General features: G+C 36.7%; 3 protein-coding genes across 3 annotated transcripts in view; 1 reads left to right on the top strand and 2 right to left on the bottom strand.

Annotated features, from left to right (window-relative positions):
- Positions 1-3,225: 3,225 nt before the first annotated feature.
- LOC122645367 (agamous-like MADS-box protein AGL80) lies at positions 3,226-3,885 on the bottom strand. Its single transcript, XM_043838677.1, has 2 exons — positions 3,729-3,885; positions 3,226-3,635 (listed from the first exon to the last, which is right to left on the bottom strand). Exons 1-2 carry the CDS (start codon positions 3,883-3,885, stop codon positions 3,226-3,228), a joined length of 567 nt encoding a protein of 188 aa, XP_043694612.1.
- A 468-nt stretch (positions 3,886-4,353) lies between these two features.
- Positions 4,354-22,463, top strand: part of LOC122646054 (protein ESMERALDA 1-like) — a 36,952-nt gene continuing 18,842 nt past the window's right edge. The window contains exon 1 of the mRNA XM_043839520.1: positions 4,354-4,359. The gene's annotated coding sequence lies outside the window, so the exon portion shown is untranslated. The remainder of the gene's footprint in view (positions 4,360-22,463) is intronic.
- On the bottom strand, positions 5,904-12,955 carry LOC122646055 (phytanoyl-CoA dioxygenase). Its single transcript, XM_043839521.1, has 9 exons — positions 12,827-12,955; positions 12,595-12,716; positions 12,431-12,491; positions 11,300-11,368; positions 10,987-11,105; positions 8,150-8,297; positions 7,904-8,048; positions 7,729-7,815; positions 5,904-6,182 (listed from the first exon to the last, which is right to left on the bottom strand). Exons 1-9 carry the CDS (start codon positions 12,879-12,881, stop codon positions 6,140-6,142), a joined length of 849 nt encoding a protein of 282 aa, XP_043695456.1. The 5' UTR covers positions 12,882-12,955; the 3' UTR covers positions 5,904-6,139.

Here is a 22,463-nt window from a genome sequence, read left to right as displayed (position 1 = left end):
GGACACCAATAAGAAAAAAAGTTGGATTATATAGTTTCCTTATAAGAGAGAGTTAAGTAAAGATAAATTCAATTAAGAAAGAAGATAAGTTAGAATATATGGTTTCCTAATAAGAGGAAGATATGCTTACCAAAAAAACATATACGAGGAAGATATGTGAGAGGGGGCGATTAGAAATAACATATACTATAGAGGGTATGTTGGTTCCTTGAAATTAAAATTTTACGTCATAACAAATGGAACCTTAGTTTTTTCTTCTTTTTAATAAATATTATTTCATTTAGTTTGAACTTATAGAAAATGGGTTCTTGAAAATTTATTTCCAACAATATATGTTGCCCAACTCATCGATCCACGGGTAGATGTAATGGACCAGGATCCTCTGCAGTACCTCCGGGTGTGCACTTGTCACAGGATATGCACCGCAGGTGCGCACCCGACAGTACTACAGAGGATTTTTATCCAAAAGTAATCAACATAGCAGGAAAAGCATCCCCTTCCAAAAAAAAACTCTTTTACATAGATAGAAATGGATTGACAATCCATGCCTAATTCCTTCCAATAGGAATGATTTTTCATTCTTGTGGCAGATTTTTTATGGTGGAGAAAATTAATTGGATATATTTTTCATATCATCACTTATTCAAAGGTCAAATTTTATAGAAGATTTGAATTCACTACTATCATGTTAATGTTCTTAAAAAAATGCTTTCTCTTGTTGGGATTTCTGTAGCATGGGAACTTCTTACAAAATTCAGTGAAACCTTACATATTTTGGGTTAGGGGTGCAATAGGGTCGAGAGAAAATAGATCTTTTGCGGCTCGTTGCCCCATTCTACCTGTGCTGTATAGACACAGGTTCACATGCAATGACCGCCTTACCCTTGTCTAAGTGGGGGTAAGGTAGTCATTACATGCGGCCTTGTGTCTACACAACATAGGTCGGATGGGCAGCTGCCCCATAGAAGATCTGAATCCATCGAGATGAGATATAGCAGCCAAGGCGTTAACCTGTCAAGCTCAGTACGGGCCAGGCTGGGCCACATTTTTGTCATTTTTATGTTAGTTTTTACATACGAGAAAAAATATTTTTTACCCCGGCCTTGGCTTAGCCCACCTTGAGCCTTTTTGTCTTGATTTTTTTGCTTTCTTCTTTCTTTTTTTTTTTCACAGGGGAGAACATGAAGATAGAGAGAGAGATATATGTACATACCAGAAGAAGGCCGAGTTCTGTTAGGGAAGATGAGATCCTTCAATGGCGACTTAGTAAGTTACCAGCTATTGAGGTTGTCTTTTAAGGGTGATTTTGTTAGATCCATGAAAGGTCTCTCGAGATTTCTGTTATTCATAATCAGTTTGGCTCCCATGATTTGGTGTTCTTATGCACATGATATTGTCAGCTAGGGGTGCAAGTATGGCCCAGTGGGCTTAAATCTGCCAAAGCCCGCCTGAGCCTGACAGGGTTTGGTTGGGCTTTTCATCCTGCAGAGTGGGCTAGGATTGAGATTCCTAGGTTCGGGCTAGGGCAAGGATGGGCTTGAGCTGAATTGAAGCCTATATGAAAATTTATAATTTTTTTACATTTATATAACATAAAAATAAAAGTAAAGTCGCTTGGGAATTGGGATATCGAACTTTATTTATAGACATCTCATTCTTTATTCCTTCTCTTAAATTTTAAATATGGGACTAATAAACACTTCTTTTTTGTTCCAAAAAAGGAGGAAGAGTAGAGAATGTACTCATCTTTAGTCTCACATTGAAAATTTAAGAAAACAAAAGGGAATGAGAGCCTATAAATAAGAGGGAGAAATGGCGGATAAACTCAATGTTGGTTGTTAACCCTAAGGAGATAGCTTAGTTGGCAAGAACCTATCTATTCAAAAAAAAGTTGGTTATTAGTGGATGAACAAAATGGTCTAATGATAAAATAGGGCCCCCAAAGCCCAACAGTGGTGCTTGGGTTGAGAATTGTGGACCTTGGGTTGGGCCAAGGTTTTTAAAAGTCTGGCCCTATTGTACCTTAATATTGTGGATGCACTAGCAAGCACATCAAAAGTCAGGCAAACCGAGTAATGCTTTTTGTTAGATAAGAAGACACATGATCACCTACCTATACGGGTAGGCTTCATGAACAATTAGGTGCTGACATGTGTCCTTTCGCTTTCATAAATGTTATTTTGTACATTCTTAATGCCCTTTTATGCATTCTTAGTGAAAGAGTATGAGTTTTTAGGGTTCTCTATATAGAATGAGAATATGATGACAACTTGGCAATGAAGCCTTCCTTGCCTACATGCATTTTTGTCATTAATGAAGAGAACTATATATATTTATAGGGAAAAAGATCTCTACTTGGTGTTTCCTACGCCCTCTCACAGGGCACCGTGAGATGACGCCTCTATCTACTAGGAGATACCCAGACGTGCTCACCTATTGGCCCAAATGCTTGCATAGAAACCATACGACCAAGTAGAGATCTCTTACCCATATTTATATGTAGATTCATAAGTGATGGAGTTGAATCACAATGGTACCCCAAATAAAGTGCTAGTGAGGGGTAGTGATAGGCCTAGAATAGAATTTTGGGCAAATAAGCTCCTATCATGTTGTCATATACTTAACCACCATTTTGCTCTTCTTAATCAAGAGCCTAACACAAACGAGAAACCCAATTTAAATCATAAAAGTGAAAAACACAGAAAAATAGAACTAATAATGAAATCTTCTTCTCTTTAATCACAAATTATTACCATATGATACTTATATTAGTTCATCTAAACATTAATAATCTCCACTCCTAAGTTCTACCTCATAAAAGATAAAATAAAAGACAAGTTTGGAATACTCTTTTTTTTTTTTTTTGGTAAACACAAGTTTGGGATACTCAAAGCTGTAGTAGCTAGACATATCTATAAATTAAAACATAGTGGAGATGTAACAGATGAACCTATGACCGTTTATCATCCAGATCATGGTAATAATCCTGCAAATCGAAAAACTCATTGATCTGATATAGCGGTGGTGCAAAATAGGGATGAGTGAAGTAGCAAGGCCTCACCGGTCCCCCTCCGGTATTGTTGATTACGGTCATCTCATCAACCGTTGGCAACATGGGATTGTAACAGATCTGATTAGACATTGGAGCTACGACAGCCGTAGGATGATAAGCAATAATGCTATTCAATGTACCATAGTAATTTCCCATGCAATCCATACCGTTGATCACAAGAGATTGATCCAAAGCACAATAGGCTGGTGGTGAGGGTTCATGTGCATCTGCATGTCATCCATTGTACTCCTATTATAAGAATCCCTATAAGGAAGAAGAGGAAAAGGAGGAGGGTTTTGATTCATTGGTGGGACAGAGTATTCTATCAACCCTGTGGCATCATGCAAGACATAGTGATTTCTTTCATTAAGATCAATCATAGCCTTCACAAATTCAATCTTTGAATCCAACGATGCAGCAAGGTGTTTGAGCTGGTCCACAGAGAGATTATCTAGACGGTTGTCCCACGTGGGGTACTGAGTTTTGCCATTGTGTTGCCGCAACTCGTTCAACTCTCTACGAAGCTTCTTAATTTGGTCTTCATAGAATTCAGGAATGCCTATGTGTCGATTCCCTCGTCCTTCTGTAGTTGTACAGTTCTTTCTAAACCGTTCGATGATGTTGAGAACATCTTCACGGTTCTATGGCCAAGTCTCTGGTTCGATCAAACGGTTACCTTGCTTGGGCCCAAAGATGATCAAGCAGGCATCAACATCACAAAGTGTGGAGAACTCGTTGGTTTTCTTCTTTAAACCCTTTTTTCTCTTCTGGAAAGTGGTGTTGCGAGATCTTTCCTTTGCAATGAGTTCCAACTTCACTTTCGCACGACCCATCGATCTTCACCCTCTTTCTCTCCTGTTTAGTCATCAAATAGATAATGAAAATCTACATTTGATTCAAAATCTGTTAGGTACTGATACGCCAACAGTTCCAGAGCTGATAAAAAAAAACAAAAAAATAGCAACTCATGCACGAGGCTCCTACTACCCCTGTTTCGCAAGAGAGGTTGTTTTCAAGTTTTGAACCCACATAAGTTGAAATAGCAAAACTTATAAAAAACATATTGATATTAATACATTTAACAACAACAACAACAACAACCTTATCCCATATATTAATACATTTAACATCCACATTGGAATTAGACGAAGAACCAAGGGGTAGACACATAGACACATCTAATGCCCATACACTAGATCAAACTTCATTAGACACATAAAATAATCGCCAACATCTTTCTGTTTCTTAGACTTCTTACTTGGTCAAGAAATTGTGTGTGTGTGTGTGAGAGAGAGAGAGAGAGAGATGTACATACTGGAGGAAGGCCGACTTCTCTCAGGGAAGATGAGCTCCTTCAATGGCGATTGGGGAGAAAGTGCTAACTTGAGAGTTGAAACCTTACACTTTAAAGGTTTTGACGATCTATCGCAAGATTTTTTTTTTTTCCTCAAGAAAATAAAAATGGCAAGATTTTATTTGCAGTGGGAATATATCTATATCCATCTAATATGAGCGGAATGAATCTCTCTACTCGATCTTTTTTTTTTTAGAAGGCCAACTAAGTCAGTTACCAGCTGTTGAAGTTGCCTTTTTTAGGGTGATGATTTTATTAGATCCTAATAATATAAAAGGTATCTTGAGATTTCTATTTTTCTTAATCGGATCGTCTCTCACCAAGGCTTAAAACATGGAATCGGTATTCTAATCCGGATTGGAATCAATCCGAATTGGTGTTCAAGAACCCTAAAATCGATCCTCAAATTTAAAGGAAAGGGAATTTATAGGGCTTTTGGATATGAATGACTCTATCGGATTGGTGGAAATTGAGATCCAATTACTGATTATTAAAACCTCTCCTCACTGAGTCTCGTAATTCTTAACTATTTGGCTCCCATGATTTGGGGATCTTTATCGGCCCCAATATTGGGGCCGCTACTATGCGTATCGTGCGACATAGCAGCGCCCATGTGTGCACAGTAGGCCCCACCGTGCGCACATGGGTGCTGCTGTGCAGCATGATGCGCATAGCATCGCCTCCAGTACTGGTGGGAAAATTATCGCCCCCAGTACTACTGGGGGTGCTGTGCGCATCGTGCGGCGCAGCACCGCCCATGTGTGCACAGTAGGCCCCACCGTGCACACATAAGCAGTATTGCACAACACAATGCGCACAACACCCTCTGTAGTACTGAGGGCGATAAAGATCCATACTGGTGGTGTGCTTACGCACTTCATATTTTGTAGAGATGCAAGTTTGATCTAGTGGGCTCAAACCTGTCGAAGCCCATCGGGCTCAGGTGGGCTTTTCATCCTGCAGGGCAGGCAAGGAATGAGATACCTAGGCCAATGTCGCATTTGGGCTGAAGCATGTATATAAATTTACATATTTTTATATTTATATATATATAATTAAAATTAAAATAATGTAAGCTTCACATTCTCATTCTTTATTTCTTCTCTAAAGTTTTCGACTTGTACATTAACAGCACACATGCATCTCCTGCCCATCAAGGCCGTTGTCAGAAATGGAAGCAAGAATCTCTCTCTGTTGTCTATGGCCTCAAAATCATTCAACCATTGGGTGATAGTGCAATCCTACTGCAACACTATCGAGTAGGTCCGACCCATCACAGGTAAATGAAAGTGCAAGGTCCTTCATATCAGGGTCATGCACAGCCACCCCCAACCAAATTTCTATCATATATCCCAAGACCAACCCATGACTTCGGAAAATTCATTTCCCAGTGACGGGTCCTTGTGGATCTTTGCTTCTAATACGATCTTTACTTATTCTGTCCTTTGTTTCCCCTGATTGTCGGGTGCATTCTACATCATCTATTTTTTCAGTAAGAGAAAAGAAATACAGTTACACTAAAGCTAAGATTTAGCATTCAAGGATATAATAAGTTCATACAATCCATTTTCAGATGCAAGATCAACACCTCTCGAAGAGAACATCCATGTAATAACTAGGCAATTGAACTGCATAATAATCCTGTAAGGGAAAGGTCCATCTGATTTTGCCTTCCTCCAGATACCATCATTTTGAAGATATAAACCATTCAAGAGACTGCTAACAAGCTCCAGTCAAGAAATATAAAGGGGCTCTGGTTCCACTTTTCTTCTGATCCTGGTACAGGGTGCAACAAAGTACAAATCAGGATTCAGAGGCATAGCAGCTGGGAAGTGTTTTCAAGAACTGCAAGGGAATTTACAGAAAACTTTGTTTCTATACTTTCTTTCTTAAATGATTAATATAACCTGTGTTTATGTACAGTAAAACCTCTTGAGAAACATTTCTTAATGTGTAACCTGTAAAATTCTGAATTACAAAACAACTATGACACAATCGAAGGCCTAAATCAAACCAATCATTACATATTTGGTCATACATTAATTATGAAAAAAAACTGACGATCTAGAAGATAATCTAGAAAACAGCCAGTGATGAATCAATGCAATGATTAGATAATTATGGTTTTCATAAACACATACTGAGGTTAGAAAATGACTAGGGCTGGTGAGCTCAGGAAAATACAGCAGTTCTACAAGTGATATTTTAGAAAATCCCAACAAAGAAAATACAAATGTAGGAATATCCTCTCTTACCTTCTCTCCAAGTTAGTGCAGTGTTTCTTCTTCCTTTGGGTAAGGTTAATGGATGGTATGGTGTGAGGGCCTTATGCCCTGAGGCTAACAATGAGACAGGAACAAAGGAGAACCCTCAAACTGCAACCTAAGAGGAGCTCAGGCATCTTGAATCTCATATCTCAATAGTGGGTGGGCATATACTTACTGTTTCACCAAAAAAAAAAAAAGTGTGGCACATCTGTGGGCATGCTTCATTCCTTGAGACTCAAGTCAGGTCAAGCGTAGGAGTCCCATTCAGATAGACTTTGTGGAAGTGGGAGTAGAAATCATAACTTCCTCTCATTCAGTTTCTTTTAATTTGTATAATTGAGAAAGTTGTGTAGCAAGTATCTTTAAGGTTTTTAGGACTCTTTATACTCCTTTTTCGGTTTAGGGCTCTTCTAATTAACATTGGAAGGTAATACAAAGCGTTAAATTCAATATCAACAAACAAACAATTCTATACAAGTTTACAAGGAACAAAAGTCGAGGACAAAGCACACTTTCTAGAAAAGGTGATGAGGAACCACGGTCTAGCAGGTTTAGGGACCTTTTCTAGTCTTGCACACTTATTTGTGATTTTGTGTGCTATGTGGAAAGATGAGGGGGCAGACTTGACCAGTGGATATTTAAGGGATGATCTGAATAGGCCATATGTCAAATTTCAGTCCCAAATTCAATCATATACACCCCATGTTAAGGTTTACTCTCCATGGATGTCCAAGCACTTCCTATATGGTCTACGCACTCATTTGGTATTATCCCACATTTTTCATTGCTTTGTTTTGCCACGTGGAAAACTCCATTTGGTCTGAAACTTGAGATGTGAGCAGGGGAACTTGAGGTCTACCTGTCCACAAAATTTCAGTCCATCCAACCTAACACATGGCATATATAAGTGTGCAGACAATGAATAGCATCTGAACTGCCACTCCAGGAACCCCTTGTCCAGGTAAAGGGGGGAAAAGGTGTTCTTTTAATCCTTCAAACAACAAAATATGATTTTTATATCAACACAAAATTGGAAGAGTTGACCATATACTTACCAGTTGTCAGGTGCCCATTTGCAGCCTTCAGTATCAACAACATGCAGGCTCAAAGCATGTCTCGATTTTGGGGATTGATTCTCAAAACTGAAATCCATAGTAGGGAGCGAGTAAGAAATATAGAGTAAGTATTTAAACCAGCCAGATGTCAAAATAGTTTTTTATGGCAAGTAACCTTTGATGTATAAGGTCACCATGGATGACCACCAATGATCCAGCTTTCACTTCAAGAGCTACAAAATCTTTCTGATCAAAAGCTGGGGATGGACGATCAAAGTGAACACCCTCCTCATTTCTAAAGAACCTTCTCACCAGGCCATCTGACAAAATCCACATACAAGAATGTAAGATTAAGCTTGAAAAGTAAACAAGTCTTTCAATACAAACAAAAACATAAACAAGTTAAATAGAGGGAACCTACTCTTGTGAGATCCTGGAATGGCCCAAAGGCAACCATTAATAATGGTTGCATCCTCCAGAGCTAACCACAATCCAGTGCAAGAAGGAGGATCTGTATAAAGAAATGAGTTATCCTGGTGTGGCACTACTTCTCCCCCAATACCCGGTTGCTGCAAATGATATACCCATATGTTACTTCAAAACCATAAGGCCAATAAAATAATATTTAAAAGCATTAGTTTTTCCCTTTCATATAAAAGAAATGACCTACTTAAGAAGGAATACATTAACAAAAATGCATATATGAAAAGTTAAAGTTGTGAAATTGGTGGGCATTTATCACTCATTCATCAAAATTTCTAATTTAAACTATAGAACTCACAGAGACCACATAAAATATGTTCTACACATCAGCATATTCCTTCAAAGTCTTTACCAAGTCATATATCCAGAATATAAAATTATAGAAAGACTCAAGGAGGGCAGGGACACAAAATGGAAGATTCTGTGGTAAGGATACAACTCAACTCAACCTTTCCCAAAGTAAATGGAGTCAGCTAATAGATCCTCTTTGGCCAATCAACTCTATTCAAAGTCAAACTTGTTAGTCCTAAGATATGCATGTCTTTCCTTCCCACTTCTCCCATTGTCATTTGTGGACTAATCCTGGCTATTTTGGCTCCCCAATCTGAACCATATCACTCCACCATACGTCAAAGGTCTTTGTTCCACATGTTCATGCCACCTCAAACGACCTCTCACAACTTATCATGCGTTAGAGCTACTCCTAAATTAGTTCCAATTTGTCCAATCTGTGGTAAGGGTAGTAGGTAAAAAAATTTCACAAACAAGCATGTTCAGGGAAATATATAATCCATAATGCAGGGAAGAATTGATGGGAATTTTGTAATTTTGCCAGACTTTATGTGAAAGAACTAAGTCATCATAAAATTAGTCTAGTATGTATCTGGAACAACAAAGAGTAAGTGACAGGAGTTTCTCTGCTGGAAACCACTTCTGCAAAAGTACACTATAGTTCCACAGAAAAATTTGCAAAAAAAAACCATGTCCATACTGCCTAAAAGGTGAGAAATACTAGAAAACTCTTAGGTTCATGCATATTAATTTTCTTTGCAACATTTGACATTGTTATGCAAGAGAAGCATTTCGGACAGCAGATTGTGATGAAGCACAAACAGTAGGAACAGAGAAAAAGCACCAAAGAAGGAAAAGGTTCCACTCATACTATGACTACACTTGAAATAGACAGAGATACACACAAAAGTGAATCTAGGTAAAGTCCAAGACTTACTATAGATGCTCATTGTAATAAAGGTACTCTCCCTAGTCATGCATATATTGATGATCTGACTAGTTGAAAAGGAAATATTGTAGCATAGCAATGCTAGATGTTAGTCCAAGAAAACCCAATCATCTGGAGACTCAACTACCAAGGACATTCCAGCATAAATCCTGAATACTTCAAGCAATCCATCACATCCCTTCTTTTTTAAGATATGATCAGATCTCTTCATATGAATTTCCATTCTCTTTATAACATAACTTCACCCTACTTCTTTACCGAAAAACAAAACTTCATCCTACTTTTTCTTCTGTTTCTTCTCCCTATTGACACGCTATCCCCGCTTCTGTTCGGCCAGACAACCGTATGCCCCTTTCTCCTCATCAACGTCTAAGCTAATCAACTGCTCATATTTCCTCTTTTGTAGTTCTATAAATTTAAAACGAATATTTTATCGCCAGAATAGTGAATGTTCTATTCCACAGACGCACTTTAACCAGATGCTTCAATGAAGTATCAATCTCAAATCCACCGACTCCACCGATATCGCAGTTTGGAAATCAGGACATTTTCTTAATGGTGTAAAAGAAAACTCCCAATAACCACAACCAAGTTCTTTTTATGAGCAAAATGAGTTTAATGAATAAGCAAAAACAATAAAGGTTATCAAAAATTAAATCATGAGTCTACATTAGAACCAATAAGAAGAAAAGAGCTCCACTGGTAATTTTAATTTTCAGATTAGAACCAATATGAAAGGTCCCACTCAGAAGCAACATGAAAAGATTGAAGGGCTTTTGAGTCAATACTAATATGTTCATTCCAATGAATACCCATTTGGTCAGGAGTCATTTTCCAAATAAAAACCATTATCAGTTTGTCAATAGCTGCCTTTCAACCATAAAAACAGTACCCATGATCTATCATACCAAATTAGGTCCAGTCCTACCTACAGAAATATAACTTGTCTGAATATTAAGGCTTAACAATACGGACATAGAAAAGTAAGATTGGTCAAACAAAATTAGTTAGTCGCACATAAGCTTTGCTACAACAACCAAAGTGCAGTCCATGAAACTTCCTCGAATTTTACGGGAGAAAAAACTGGTTTGATGATCAATGGTACACATAAAGGTTAGGAAGAGCCACTTTAAGGGAGAGAGCCCAAAGTACAAAGGGACCACTGACAGGAAAAAATCATTCCCGAGTACAGAAAACGTTATGTGTACCGTCAATATTCTTCAGTTCACTATTCTGTTTCACATGCTGATTTTCATGCATGCAATTGACCATCAATATGTATTATCTTTTTCTTTGTATTCCCTCTACCCTGCACATTTATGACATGAATGATGGAAATAGTGTTACCATCTGAATTTTATATCACAGGGTTGAACCATTCTGAAGTTATACAACATCAACACGGCAACACGCATTAAAGAGAGATGGGGAGAGGGGTACGCTATAATATCTCACAGAAACTGACCAAGCATATTCATCCCTCTGCCATGCTGTAATACATAACTTCAAGCACATCAATGAAATACATGAAGTACCTTAAATATGTACATAGATTGAATGATCACTGGCCTCTTGTAACCCAATGATACAAACAAATTTGAGGTTTTCTCTGAGCGACAGAATTTGGAAAATACCGGGTCGATCTCATGTAAAGCTGCATGAATACCACAACAATTGCAATTTAAGTCTATAACAATCCAAAAGTCATAAAGCCCTCACCAGAAAATACCTCCACTACAGCACGTAAATTCATATCTATGAAATAGAGTTCAAGAATCTATAATGCAGAGCAGGTAAACCATAGTTCTAAGATTTAAGTAATATGACTAGAATTTGTCAATAGCAAACCATGGCCAACTTTGTTAATAGAGAGCTGCTTTGGCTGCTTCAAGTTTCCATCATCATCAAATGCTTTCTCTGCACCACAATTACAAGTATCATGACACCATGATAAACATGTAAAATCCAAAAGATTAGTTAATAGAGAACTTAACAAAGAAATTAAAATCACAAAAGTGACAATTTTAGATTTTGCAGCAAGTGTGTAAAGCTATAAGACATGAGAATATAGGAAGGAAAGGAATGGGGGAAAAAGGGGATGATTTTTAAAGAAGAAAAGAAGGAACCTATCAGGGCATTCAGATCTCGTAGTTGGATTAGCTTCGTCCAAGCAAACCAATCAATTAGATTTTCCCTCATCAAAATAAAACATTATAACAAGTAAAGCATGTCATTTCTTCCTGGACCACCTTAAATTTATAATTTCTGAGCATACAGAACAGACAAACACAAATACATCCAGTCACAGCAAGTCTTTGAACAACCTGGAAAGAGCAAATCCTGAATGTGAAACTTCAATTAGTATAGAAAGACTATTTCAATGAAGAAGAGGAAAAAGATATAAAATAAGATGTCAATGTTCATAAGTATAAGTTTTATGCTTTTGACCAGCCTAACTATTGATAAACTAGCAAGACAAACACAAAGTTATTGAAAACTAAACAATGGGGATCACGGGACATTTTATAGTTTGTACCTTCCCGGCATTCTTCCCCCCATTCATAATGCATCATGAAGCACTTCTGGTATCTATGACTAGAAAACACACTAAGAATTTCATTTCGCATAAATACAAATTGGAGGAGATGGATGAATCAACAAGCATTGTACCTCCAGGAAACTCAGAAATACAAAGCCCAATAACTTTTTTTTTTTTTATGCAAAAACAAAACAGAAATATATTACTTATCAAAGGAGGTACAGCGGAGATTAGAATAGTTGCTATCATTAAATAGGAGAAATCTCCAGTAAATAACACATGCCCAACAAATCAAATGAAACTATTTCATTAAAAAATTCACCGAAAGGCGGGAAATGCTACAACCCAAACAAGAAATTTCCCAACCAACTCAGCAAATCAAATTCAAACAGAGAGTAACACACGATCAACATATAATGGAGTAGCAGGAGGAGCCCTACCCTCGAAGAAGAAGGAAATCTTCTCTGCGCTCTCGTAAAAGTAATCATCTGTCAACTTTTTCTGAAACGAAGAAAATGAAACCAAGTACTTATAATTTGATCACTTAGTTTTTCCTTTGAGTTTTCCCTATTTTCAAACTAATCTATTATCACCACTATATTACCTGGTTTTTGGTAGAGAAAATAGAGACGGAGGAGCAGTCGAACTCATCGAGCAACTGGTCCATCTGCTTCCTCATGCCATCAATTTCTTCAGGACTCGAAAACGAGTCAATAACCAGAAATCCTGAACCATTTCAATTTTTCAGTTTCATTCAAACTCCTTCCAATAAAAAAAAAATTTAAAAATATCTTTTTTTGTGGAGAAAGGATTTCAGTATTGAAGCTCAATATTACCTTGAGAATGGAAGGCTTGAAGTTGCTCTGGATTAAGGTTTCCAACAATCCCCATCTCTTTACCAGTGATGAATTCGGTGCCTAGGTTTGGAGTTGGAAAACTGGAACGGGGAATTCGATTTTGGAAATAGAAAAGGGTCAACGTTTACAAGTAGATTGAGGATTAGGTGAGTCACCTAGAAAAGCAATCCAACCTCCACCGTGGCGGCTCAAGAAATGTCCACGTATTATCCATTCCACTTGTTCTTGTCATAAAATTTATAATTTTTTTTTCCATCAAAACTAAATAAATAAATCCACGCATAAAGTTAATAAGGCCATCTTTGGTATAGTTTTTATTTTTGATTTTTGCTTTCAAAAACGTTTTTGGTTGTGTTTGGTATCGTTTAGGGAGCCTATTTCGATTTACAAAAAACTGAAAAAAACTAAAAACCAAAAAGAGATCTAAAGCCGTTTATAATTTTTCGTTGAAAATCACTTTTGATTATTTATGCGGGACTTTAATGAGCACGTGCTTGTAGCTCTCAAAATCGAAGGATAAGAACGTCATTTCCATGTTTAATTAGAAATATCGATCTTCCTCCTCTAACGTCTTCTTCTTCCTCCTACGACCCCATCCCTCACTTCCATTCTTCTTTATTTTTCCTGCAACTCCACCCGCCCCCTCATCTTCTTCTTCCTGCCTTTTCCCTCCAAAATCCGAGCTCACCAGTCTACCTTTCCAGCAGTGCCAGCACAGTATCACCGTCGTCGATTGCTAGCCTTCCGGTCGAACAAGACGAACGGAGCTTATCGAATCGAGGGTATCGAACGAGACGAACGGGGCGAGTGTGATCGCGCAGCTTGCGGTGGAGATCAGATTTTGATTTCGCGTCGAAGACTTGAATGATACCAGACTCACCACCAGCTGCCAGAAGTTTACCGTCGAAACGAAAACTGGCGGAGTAAGCGACGTCGCTGAAAGAGGTGATCTTTGTTAAATCTTAAAGTTTAACTTTTGGAATTATTTGTTTTTTTTATTTTTGAGAGATGTGGTGAGGAATTTATGTATTTTGTGTGTGTGCCTTGATATTTGAGCTTGCTTGCACATTTCCCACATCACCCTCCACCCATCCATTTCCCTAGTCAAAACCTCTTTCTTATGTCCCTATTTCCCAACGTAAGCCTTCCTTTCCCATGTGAGCATCCATTCCATTGAGTGACCCTTTCCCATCCTATCATCATTTCCAAGTTCCACCTTCTCCATTCATATCTCTCGGTTCACATAACTTCAATCTTGGAAGTTGATCAATTGCCTTGATCTTCTCCTTTCACTTACCTATAAAGAACCCCATTTCTCCATTCAATCGAATCAATCAATCAATCATATTACCTTGTGTGCAAGCTTGTCATCATTGCCCAACATCTCTGTATCTAAAAAAGTTTATCTTCTCTCATCCTATTGGAGTAATATTATTGTTCTTCTTCAATTTTTCGGTTGTGAGTCTTGGGCTAGTGGAAATTTTATTTTCACTATTTGTAGAAGCGGGTTTCGGTAATTGGAATTCGTCTTTCTTCACAATCTTGAATTTGGATTGAAGAATTCGGGAGTTGTAGAGGGTTACAGAGGCTGAGAATGTGGCAGTGAAGTCGTGTGGTGGGTCAGGAGAGAAATAAATGGAGGTGATGGCGGAAACTAGGCCTGGGATTTGTTGGGTCTTAAAGGATCTCCAATTCTAGAGATGAAAAGGGTTTCTTTGGAGTGGGTTTTAACCGAGATTTCACAGGAAAGGTCTTCCCCAACTGGTCATCCGCCATTAGAGCTCTGGTTGAAATTTTTCTTACCCTCTTGACGTCAATGAGAGGATAAATTGAATATAGTGGTCTTGGGTCTACTGGGGCTATATCGTTTGGAGTTTAGTAATTTTTATTTTGATCTGTTTGTCTTGGATCTCTACTTGTTATAAATTTAATGGAGATTCACAGTTTTTGGCAGGTCATTTCTATTTGATCCATTTCTGATAAGTTTTTCCCAAAAACTTTGATGGTGGATTTCTTTGATTTTTTCCACAATCATATTCTCTGTCACAGCGATGTTACCTTCTGGAAGATGCAAGTAAGTTTTCCTCTGCTTCTCCCTCCAAATTCCCAAATAGAAATGAGATCTTGTGTCACCACCAACACTGCTGCCAATGCCGATGATGATGTTTCTTCATCTTCTTCTTTTTGTTCATCAATCCAATTCAAAGTGGTGCATTTAGATTTTTATAAATCTTTCATCTACTCAAGAGAAACCATGGGGATTGATATTTTTTCCTCAGAGACAGGGGAATGGAGGCAATCCACGGTGGTTGTCATTGGCCCTCGTGGCTCTCGCTGGAGCTCACTAATTAAAATCAGCACGATGATACCCAACAACTTGGTTCTGAGTTTATGCTTTGGGAAGGAAGATGGGTAAAGGTGGCATCTCTCCACTCACTCATTTCAAAAAATTATTATGCAGATAGGTATGCCAAACATTTTTTTTTTTTGTCTACAATTTATTCTGTTTAGTGGTTACCAAACGTTTTTTATGTTTTGGCCAAAAATGGTTTTCGCAAATGATTTTTGTTAAATAGACAAAAATAAAAATTAAAAACCATACCAAAGAGAGCCAAAGTTATACAATGAAATTATGAACATAATTATTGAAGTCCATATGAACAAGGAAACTGTTATTTTGAAAAAATCAATTTGACTTTATGCTAGGAAGATTCATGATCAAGACTATGTTCTTACCTAGGAGATTGAAGCACGGACAGCTCGAAGAAAGATTCACATCCTTCACTTGAAAATAATTTTGAAGAAGTCAAATGTAAATCTTTTGGCGTCATTTGATTCCTTAAATAAGAAATCAAGAAACCTTTTTTTAAGAAGGGGATAAAGGAAGACCTTTACCCAACCACAACTCAAAAGGGTAATGATTTTTATTAGAAGGTTTCTCAAACATGGCCCCCAAGCAAGAGACCTTACGAGACTTATTATGATTGAGCCTAACAAGGACCCGAAATCTAACCCTTGAGAGACTCATGGAAATGTAAAGAGAGGTCAAGAAGGATCTGCATTTGGATTTTATAGACCTAAAAAAAAACCTACGACAAAGTTCGTAGATAGTTAATCTGGAATAATCTGAAAAAGAGAAGGTTGTCATGTAAATATGTGGACATCATTAAAGATATGTATGATGATGTGGTAACTAGCGTCAAAACTACAACGGGTCAAAGCAGTGAATTTTCAATCTTAATTGGGTAACGTTAAGGATTAGCTTTAAGTCATTATTTGTTTGCGATTATCATGGATGACTTAAACAGAGGCATACAAGATGAGGTTACTTGGTATATGATTATTGCAGATGATATTGTTTATGTGGATACAAAAACATGGATTAATGCCAAAGTGGAACTATGAAGATCAACCTTGGAATCAAAAGGTGTGAAGATAAGTAGAATTAAGATGAAATATACAGTATGTAACTTGAGCAACACTAGGACAGATAATGAGGTGGTGAATATTGGTGAGAGGGAGCTAGATCCTGCAAAGTGATTATCTTAAATATTTGGGATCAATTGTAAATAAGAAGGATGATATAGAAGATGACGATGCCCAGAGGATTAAAATAGGGTGGATGAAGTGGAGAGGTGCTTTCGGAGTACTATGCGATTAGCATATTCCTTTAAAACTTAAAGGAAAATTTTATAGGATTGTCATTCATCTAACTATGATGTATGGTGTGGAATGTTTTTCTTCCAATAAGAGTATGGTAGTTGGGATAAGGCTATGATAATGATGATATTGTTGTTATTGTTGTATCAAGAACGAAATCCAAGTCATCATACCTAGCTAGGAAACCTCAAATGGTTGATTCGATTCCGTTTTAATCGATTCTCTGGTTTTTCATATATCAGATCGGTCTAGTTTCAAGCCAATAAAGAACTTGGTTATAAAATCAAAACAAATGATAACTATTGGTATAGTTATGGAATAAATATCGGTACTGGATAGGTCGTATCGATGGATCAATACTGATACGTAGCTAAACCCTTATCAATGGAATGGTTCTTATTAGGGCAAGTTTTTCCAATAAATGGTTACTTTGGATCTTTCTAAGCGTCACTATGCTAAGTGAAGTATAATGATTCATTATTTGCTACTTGGAAGTACATGAATTAGTCCATGTGATAGAGGATCCCACATACAACTCAATACCCAAATTTTAGTCCAAAGTAAGCAAAGAAAGATGCTCGAACTCTGATTCAAAGTTATTACCAAAAAAAGAAAAAAACTCTGATTCAAAGCTTTAGTAAAATTACAAAAATGCCATCAAATTAAGAGGAATATAAAATACAAAATGACATCTTTTGTAACTTCAGCTACTACTTCTACTCATTTTAAACTGAAATTGTACCAATGAAATGCTACCTATTCCTTTATCATATCTACTAACCCTTGTACTATCATGGACCAAATAATTAATTGTTATACTTCACCAGGCATAGTGATTGGGGGAAGAAAATCCTAATTTAAATTTGGGAAAAAGGTTCTGGGTTTGGAAGTTCTAGAAGATATATCTATGTTTTACCAAAAAAAAAAAGATATCTCAATGATATCACAAATATTTGACATATGGCAAATTGGACTAAGCTGAAATTCCACGGATAGATAAACTGAAATATCTCATAATGACATGTCAAGCTTTAGTCCAAATAAAATTTGTGGAAGAATAAAACTTAAGAAAAATCTGGACCATTGACAAGTAGAAGATCAATATTATGCCACGATATGGGACAATATGGGTCTGTATGGCAACATTTCTATTCCAAAATTCTATTTTTAAGTCAAAAATAAATTTTGTATTTATGTGATTTTGGAGTAATTCTGCATCAACAAATGTTGAAGAATTGCACATCACCTTTCCATGTAACATAATTAGAAGAATGCTCCATAGATTCCACATGGAATTATTGGTTTAAGAATCTTTTTGCCTTTAATATAAGAAATCAAATGCATATCAAGTCTTCAAATATAGAAGTAGTACTTTACCTTTAATATAAGAAATCAAATACATATCAAGTCTTCAAATATAGAAGTAGTACTTATTCCCATGTATTTAGTTCACGGGATCTATCGTGTATCGATTTTATTGGATTGTATCAGCCTAATTCTAAATAAAAAAATCCATAAGAATCAGCCGATATGACATATCCATTACTTAGTCCTAAAATCTTGTTAACCCACGAAATCTACCAAAAATCAAAGAGTAGAGGAGACAAAAAAGATAGCAAAGATTGTGTTTGGTATGCAATCTATGAGTCTAAATCATATTTTGAAATCTGATTATTCTTTGTTTTCTTGTTCACTCAAAACCATGATTACATCTGATATTATATGTTTTGTAAGGAATTTAGTTCCAAGTTTCAACAATTTGGATCCTCTACGGCCGAGCAGCTTGGCAGGGTTGTGCTGTCAAGACAATGTGAGTCGCGTAATGACCACCTTAACCCCCATTATGACAAGGTATTTGAACAGAGATACGGCAATCATTGCGCACCTCTCTGTACCTTGACAGCACAGTAAAGGATCTGAATCCTTCCACCTTGTTTGGAATGAGAAAATGCGACAGGTATTGCGTGAAGAAAGACGTCTGGTTCAAGACAAGCATTATACTTGGTTCATCTCTCATTCCCAAAGTCAGTCTCGCATGGGATTCTACTATTCTAGACTTTCGGGGTGACCTGTGCCCACCCTATGCAACCTGGCTCTCGTGATTGGGTGCGGCGACGCACATGATAGGGTGGATGCACCAGCTAGCTCATCAAAAGTCATCCAACTTTAGTAATACTTGCCGTGGGGAATACGTTGTCCCCCTTTGGCAACAGCTCACGTGCAAAACTGGAAAGGTAGAAGAACCGAAGCTACTCATTATATAATAAAGGGAATTAGGAATGACCATTATGTATGAATGTGGTAGTGGCATGAAAGTGAAATGTCACGTTTAGATTCTCAAACAATCTAATTGTAATGGCATTTCTGATATTTCTAGGTAAATTTGATGGAAAAAGGTAATCTGGGCTCTAAAGGGAGGGTACAATCAGAATTGGGGATCGAATTGGTAGTGTCGATTTTGATCTAGTGGCTGGTATGTTCTTTCTGTCTCGCTTTTTCTCACTTAAAATAACCTTATTACCCTCACTTTGTTCTTATCTCTTTGTGTATTCTCCTATGCCGTTTTCTCAAAGAACCTTCTCCTAAAATTGTATTCATTACTAGAAACTGAAGCTTTATCTACTTAAAAGAAATATTTGGTTACAAATTGACTCCAAGTGGGCAAGAGCACCAAATCTCTCTCTCTCTCTCTCTCTCTCTCTCTCTCACTCTCATTCATATATATTGCTACAAGATGTCTCAATCACAGGGTTAGAATTTGCTCACACGCCACCAAATTTTAGATGTGGTCTAGATGCTGGGCTTGCCCCTAGACATTATTTGTGGATGCGGTGCTATTGAGTTTCTAAGGATAGTCCAGTTCTACTACATGCCCAATAAATATACGGTCTAGGCCATCTCTTTATTTTGGCATGGGACCCATACATATATTGACATGGGAGCCCATTGCATTATGGGATCCAAATTGTCTATCTAATATAATCTATAATAGACCCCGGTTTTACGGATTGGTATTGGATCGATCGTATTGACTGATATCCGCTGTGACTAATATTGATACATGATTGATGCGTGCAGATCAAATTTTCTTTTATATGAAAAATGCTGTTTTGATATGGAATCGGTATCGCAGCAGTTTGATATGGCAAAAAAATATTGGTATCGACGGCAATTTATACCATAAAATAAAATTCATAAAAATATACGCATGGAAATTATTTTTTTGTGTTGACTAAAATATCCAATACTAGACCACAAACTTATTAATTAAAGATAAAAAGACTCTCACGATGTCGGAGTGGGGATTCCTTACCATCTTCTCTCAGATAACGAACAAATTTTAAATTCCCTATTTGTACAGTTTCCTAACTCTGGCCGGCTTTGTAGCCCTATGTTCATTCTAGGCACCAAATCCGATCTACATTACTACAAATCCAATAATGCAGGTAGCATGTTCTACTCATAATCTGTTTAATTAAAGTTTAATCCCTTTATTTTATCATCTTAATGGTATCGTGGCATAAAGTCCTCTCCTTGGGCCACGTACACATGGAATAAAAATATTCTCTTAATGTAAAATATAAAAATGCAAAGAATGGATGAAACATGGAAGTGGCTCGGCACGTGCATCATCAGTGCATCAAACAACTTTCCTTTGAACCGTAGGCCTTGACATTCTCCTTCAAGTCTAAGGAAATGACAAATCTTTACCCCAAAAAAATAAAAATGACAAACCACCCTCTCCTCTCGGCTGTTGCTCCCATGGTTTAAGTTTTTTTTTCCTTTTTGGTAAAAACATGGATTAATTTAATGTCATCGAATCCGCCGTATGGGATACTTGTCCAATACCGTATCGATGGCATCAATACAGAGTGGGGCAAAAATAATGATTAAAAAAAAAACATTGTAATATTGTATTGGTATATTGAAGGGCAAATGTCCAATCGAACAAATACATAATTTCCCTTCCACATGAATTTTTCATTTATCTTGTTTTGAATAAGTGGATCTCATGTGGATGATACCTTTTTCAAGACAACCATTGCTGTAGCGTGCGGATTTTTCCTCACATTAGCATCATGGGAGATCTTCTTCCAAGAGAAAAAAGATTGTCACGTCACCCTTGTGCAATCTCTTCTCACATAAAATTTTCATTATTTTTTTTTTACCTGCTCTGAATATGTAGGCTCCACATATAAGTGATGCAATTTTTAAGACATCAATTGGTATGACATATAGATTCCTCCCCACACTGGTAGCAAGGATAACCTTCTCCCAAGTAAGTATAAGGTAAGCACATGTGCAAAAGTCAAATTCAAAATTCACCAGAGAAATTATTTCATTTTATGATTACTTGAAATATAAAAAAAATTGAAAAATAAAAGGATAGCTGCTAGCGCAGCTAGTCAAGGGCTAGTGCAATTGAGCCTAGCCTGCAAGAAGGTCTCATTTTCGAGACTTGGTATTCCCGCTATCCCCCTTTGTACTATCAAACATAATAATAATAATAATTAAAAAATAAAATAAATAGTATGTATAATAGGCATATGGTTAAGATGGTTTACTTATGGGTAAATCTCCATATAACCAAAAGTGATGACAATAAGTCGTCATTATTCCCTCATTAAGATAAAACCCATTAACGAGGGTAATTTTCATTTTTCAATATCCAAAATACCCCGTATTATATGGGGTTTCGAGCTTATAGTTTTATCTTGATGTAAAGCTCGTGTAACCAACTGTGATCGTACCAAACAAAACCCTTGTTTTTATTTTTTCGTGAGGGAAATGAGTGCATGTTTCAAGAATATGTCGCTTCAATAATCTTATAAGAAGCAACCATCTACCATTTGGAAGATTAGAGATGACTCAAATTCTTGCATGGTTGACCCCAAAGTCTATTGCCTATACACTTGTAAGTCTAAATAGAGTCAGCCAAGTGACAAAAGGAAGTTTAAAAAATTTGGAGACCAAGTGGAGGGTATATGGATATACTAAAGATGCAAAAAGGAAAAATGCATAGATTTTGTCAAAACGATATTGGAGGGATGCAATCTGCATTAGCTTGATCCATTCTATTCTTTGAATATTAATTTAAATACAATTCTATACCTATTATGGAATATACAATATATGAGATGATACAAAGAAGGAAAGAGAATACAATCAAAATATGGAAAAGATGGAAGAAGAATAATGGAAATATGGAAGGTACAGGTAATGTATGCGTGGATATTCTAATAGAAATATGTTATAGAGTATGTGGTTGAATTTGATTATGACATGTGGCTACTGCATAACATGTATAACTAATCCAATTGTAAGTTGGTCAAATCTAACTATCTATATGTCTCAAAATAGTGGATAGTTCTCATAAAATTATTGGAACCACATTGTAAAAGCTAAATTTCCCTTCTTATGTTTCAGAAAATCTTGTCTTAACCAAAGTTGATTAAAAGAAAATTGTAATTTTTCTTTGCCTTTTTACTCTAGCAAACGTATTTAAAACCTTATCATTTTATACATGTAATCTATTTAAAATCTTAGTGAAGTCATTTTCGAATTGTCTTGAATTTTTTTATTTTAATCCTTGACTAAAAAGAATTTTTGGAATAACGAAAGACGCAATCAAAGGAAAATTACAATTTCTCTCACATTCACCATTTTGGTTATAACAAAATTCATTATTTATTTATAGTTAAATCCATGCTTAAAAAATTGGAATTAGATAAACATACCATTCGATTCCGATCCAACTCTTATCAAGTAATTGATTCTAGAGTTTTTGGGATTCCATCGCTGGGCTTTAGATATGAGAGACCCATCTTAGGGTTTTTTGACCGATTAATTTTCAAGTTTAAAATCCTTTTAAATCTATTTTCATGGAAAGTTTAAAAAAACTGTAAAAAATAGACAAAATTGAGAAGACTTGGAAGGAAGGGAGGGAGTTTCCTCT

Source organism: Telopea speciosissima, chromosome 11 (genome assembly GCF_018873765.1).
Source record: "Telopea speciosissima isolate NSW1024214 ecotype Mountain lineage chromosome 11, Tspe_v1, whole genome shotgun sequence".
Classification (NCBI taxonomy): domain Eukaryota; kingdom Viridiplantae; phylum Streptophyta; class Magnoliopsida; order Proteales; family Proteaceae; genus Telopea; species Telopea speciosissima.
This window is presented reverse-complemented; position numbering and strand designations above follow the sequence as displayed.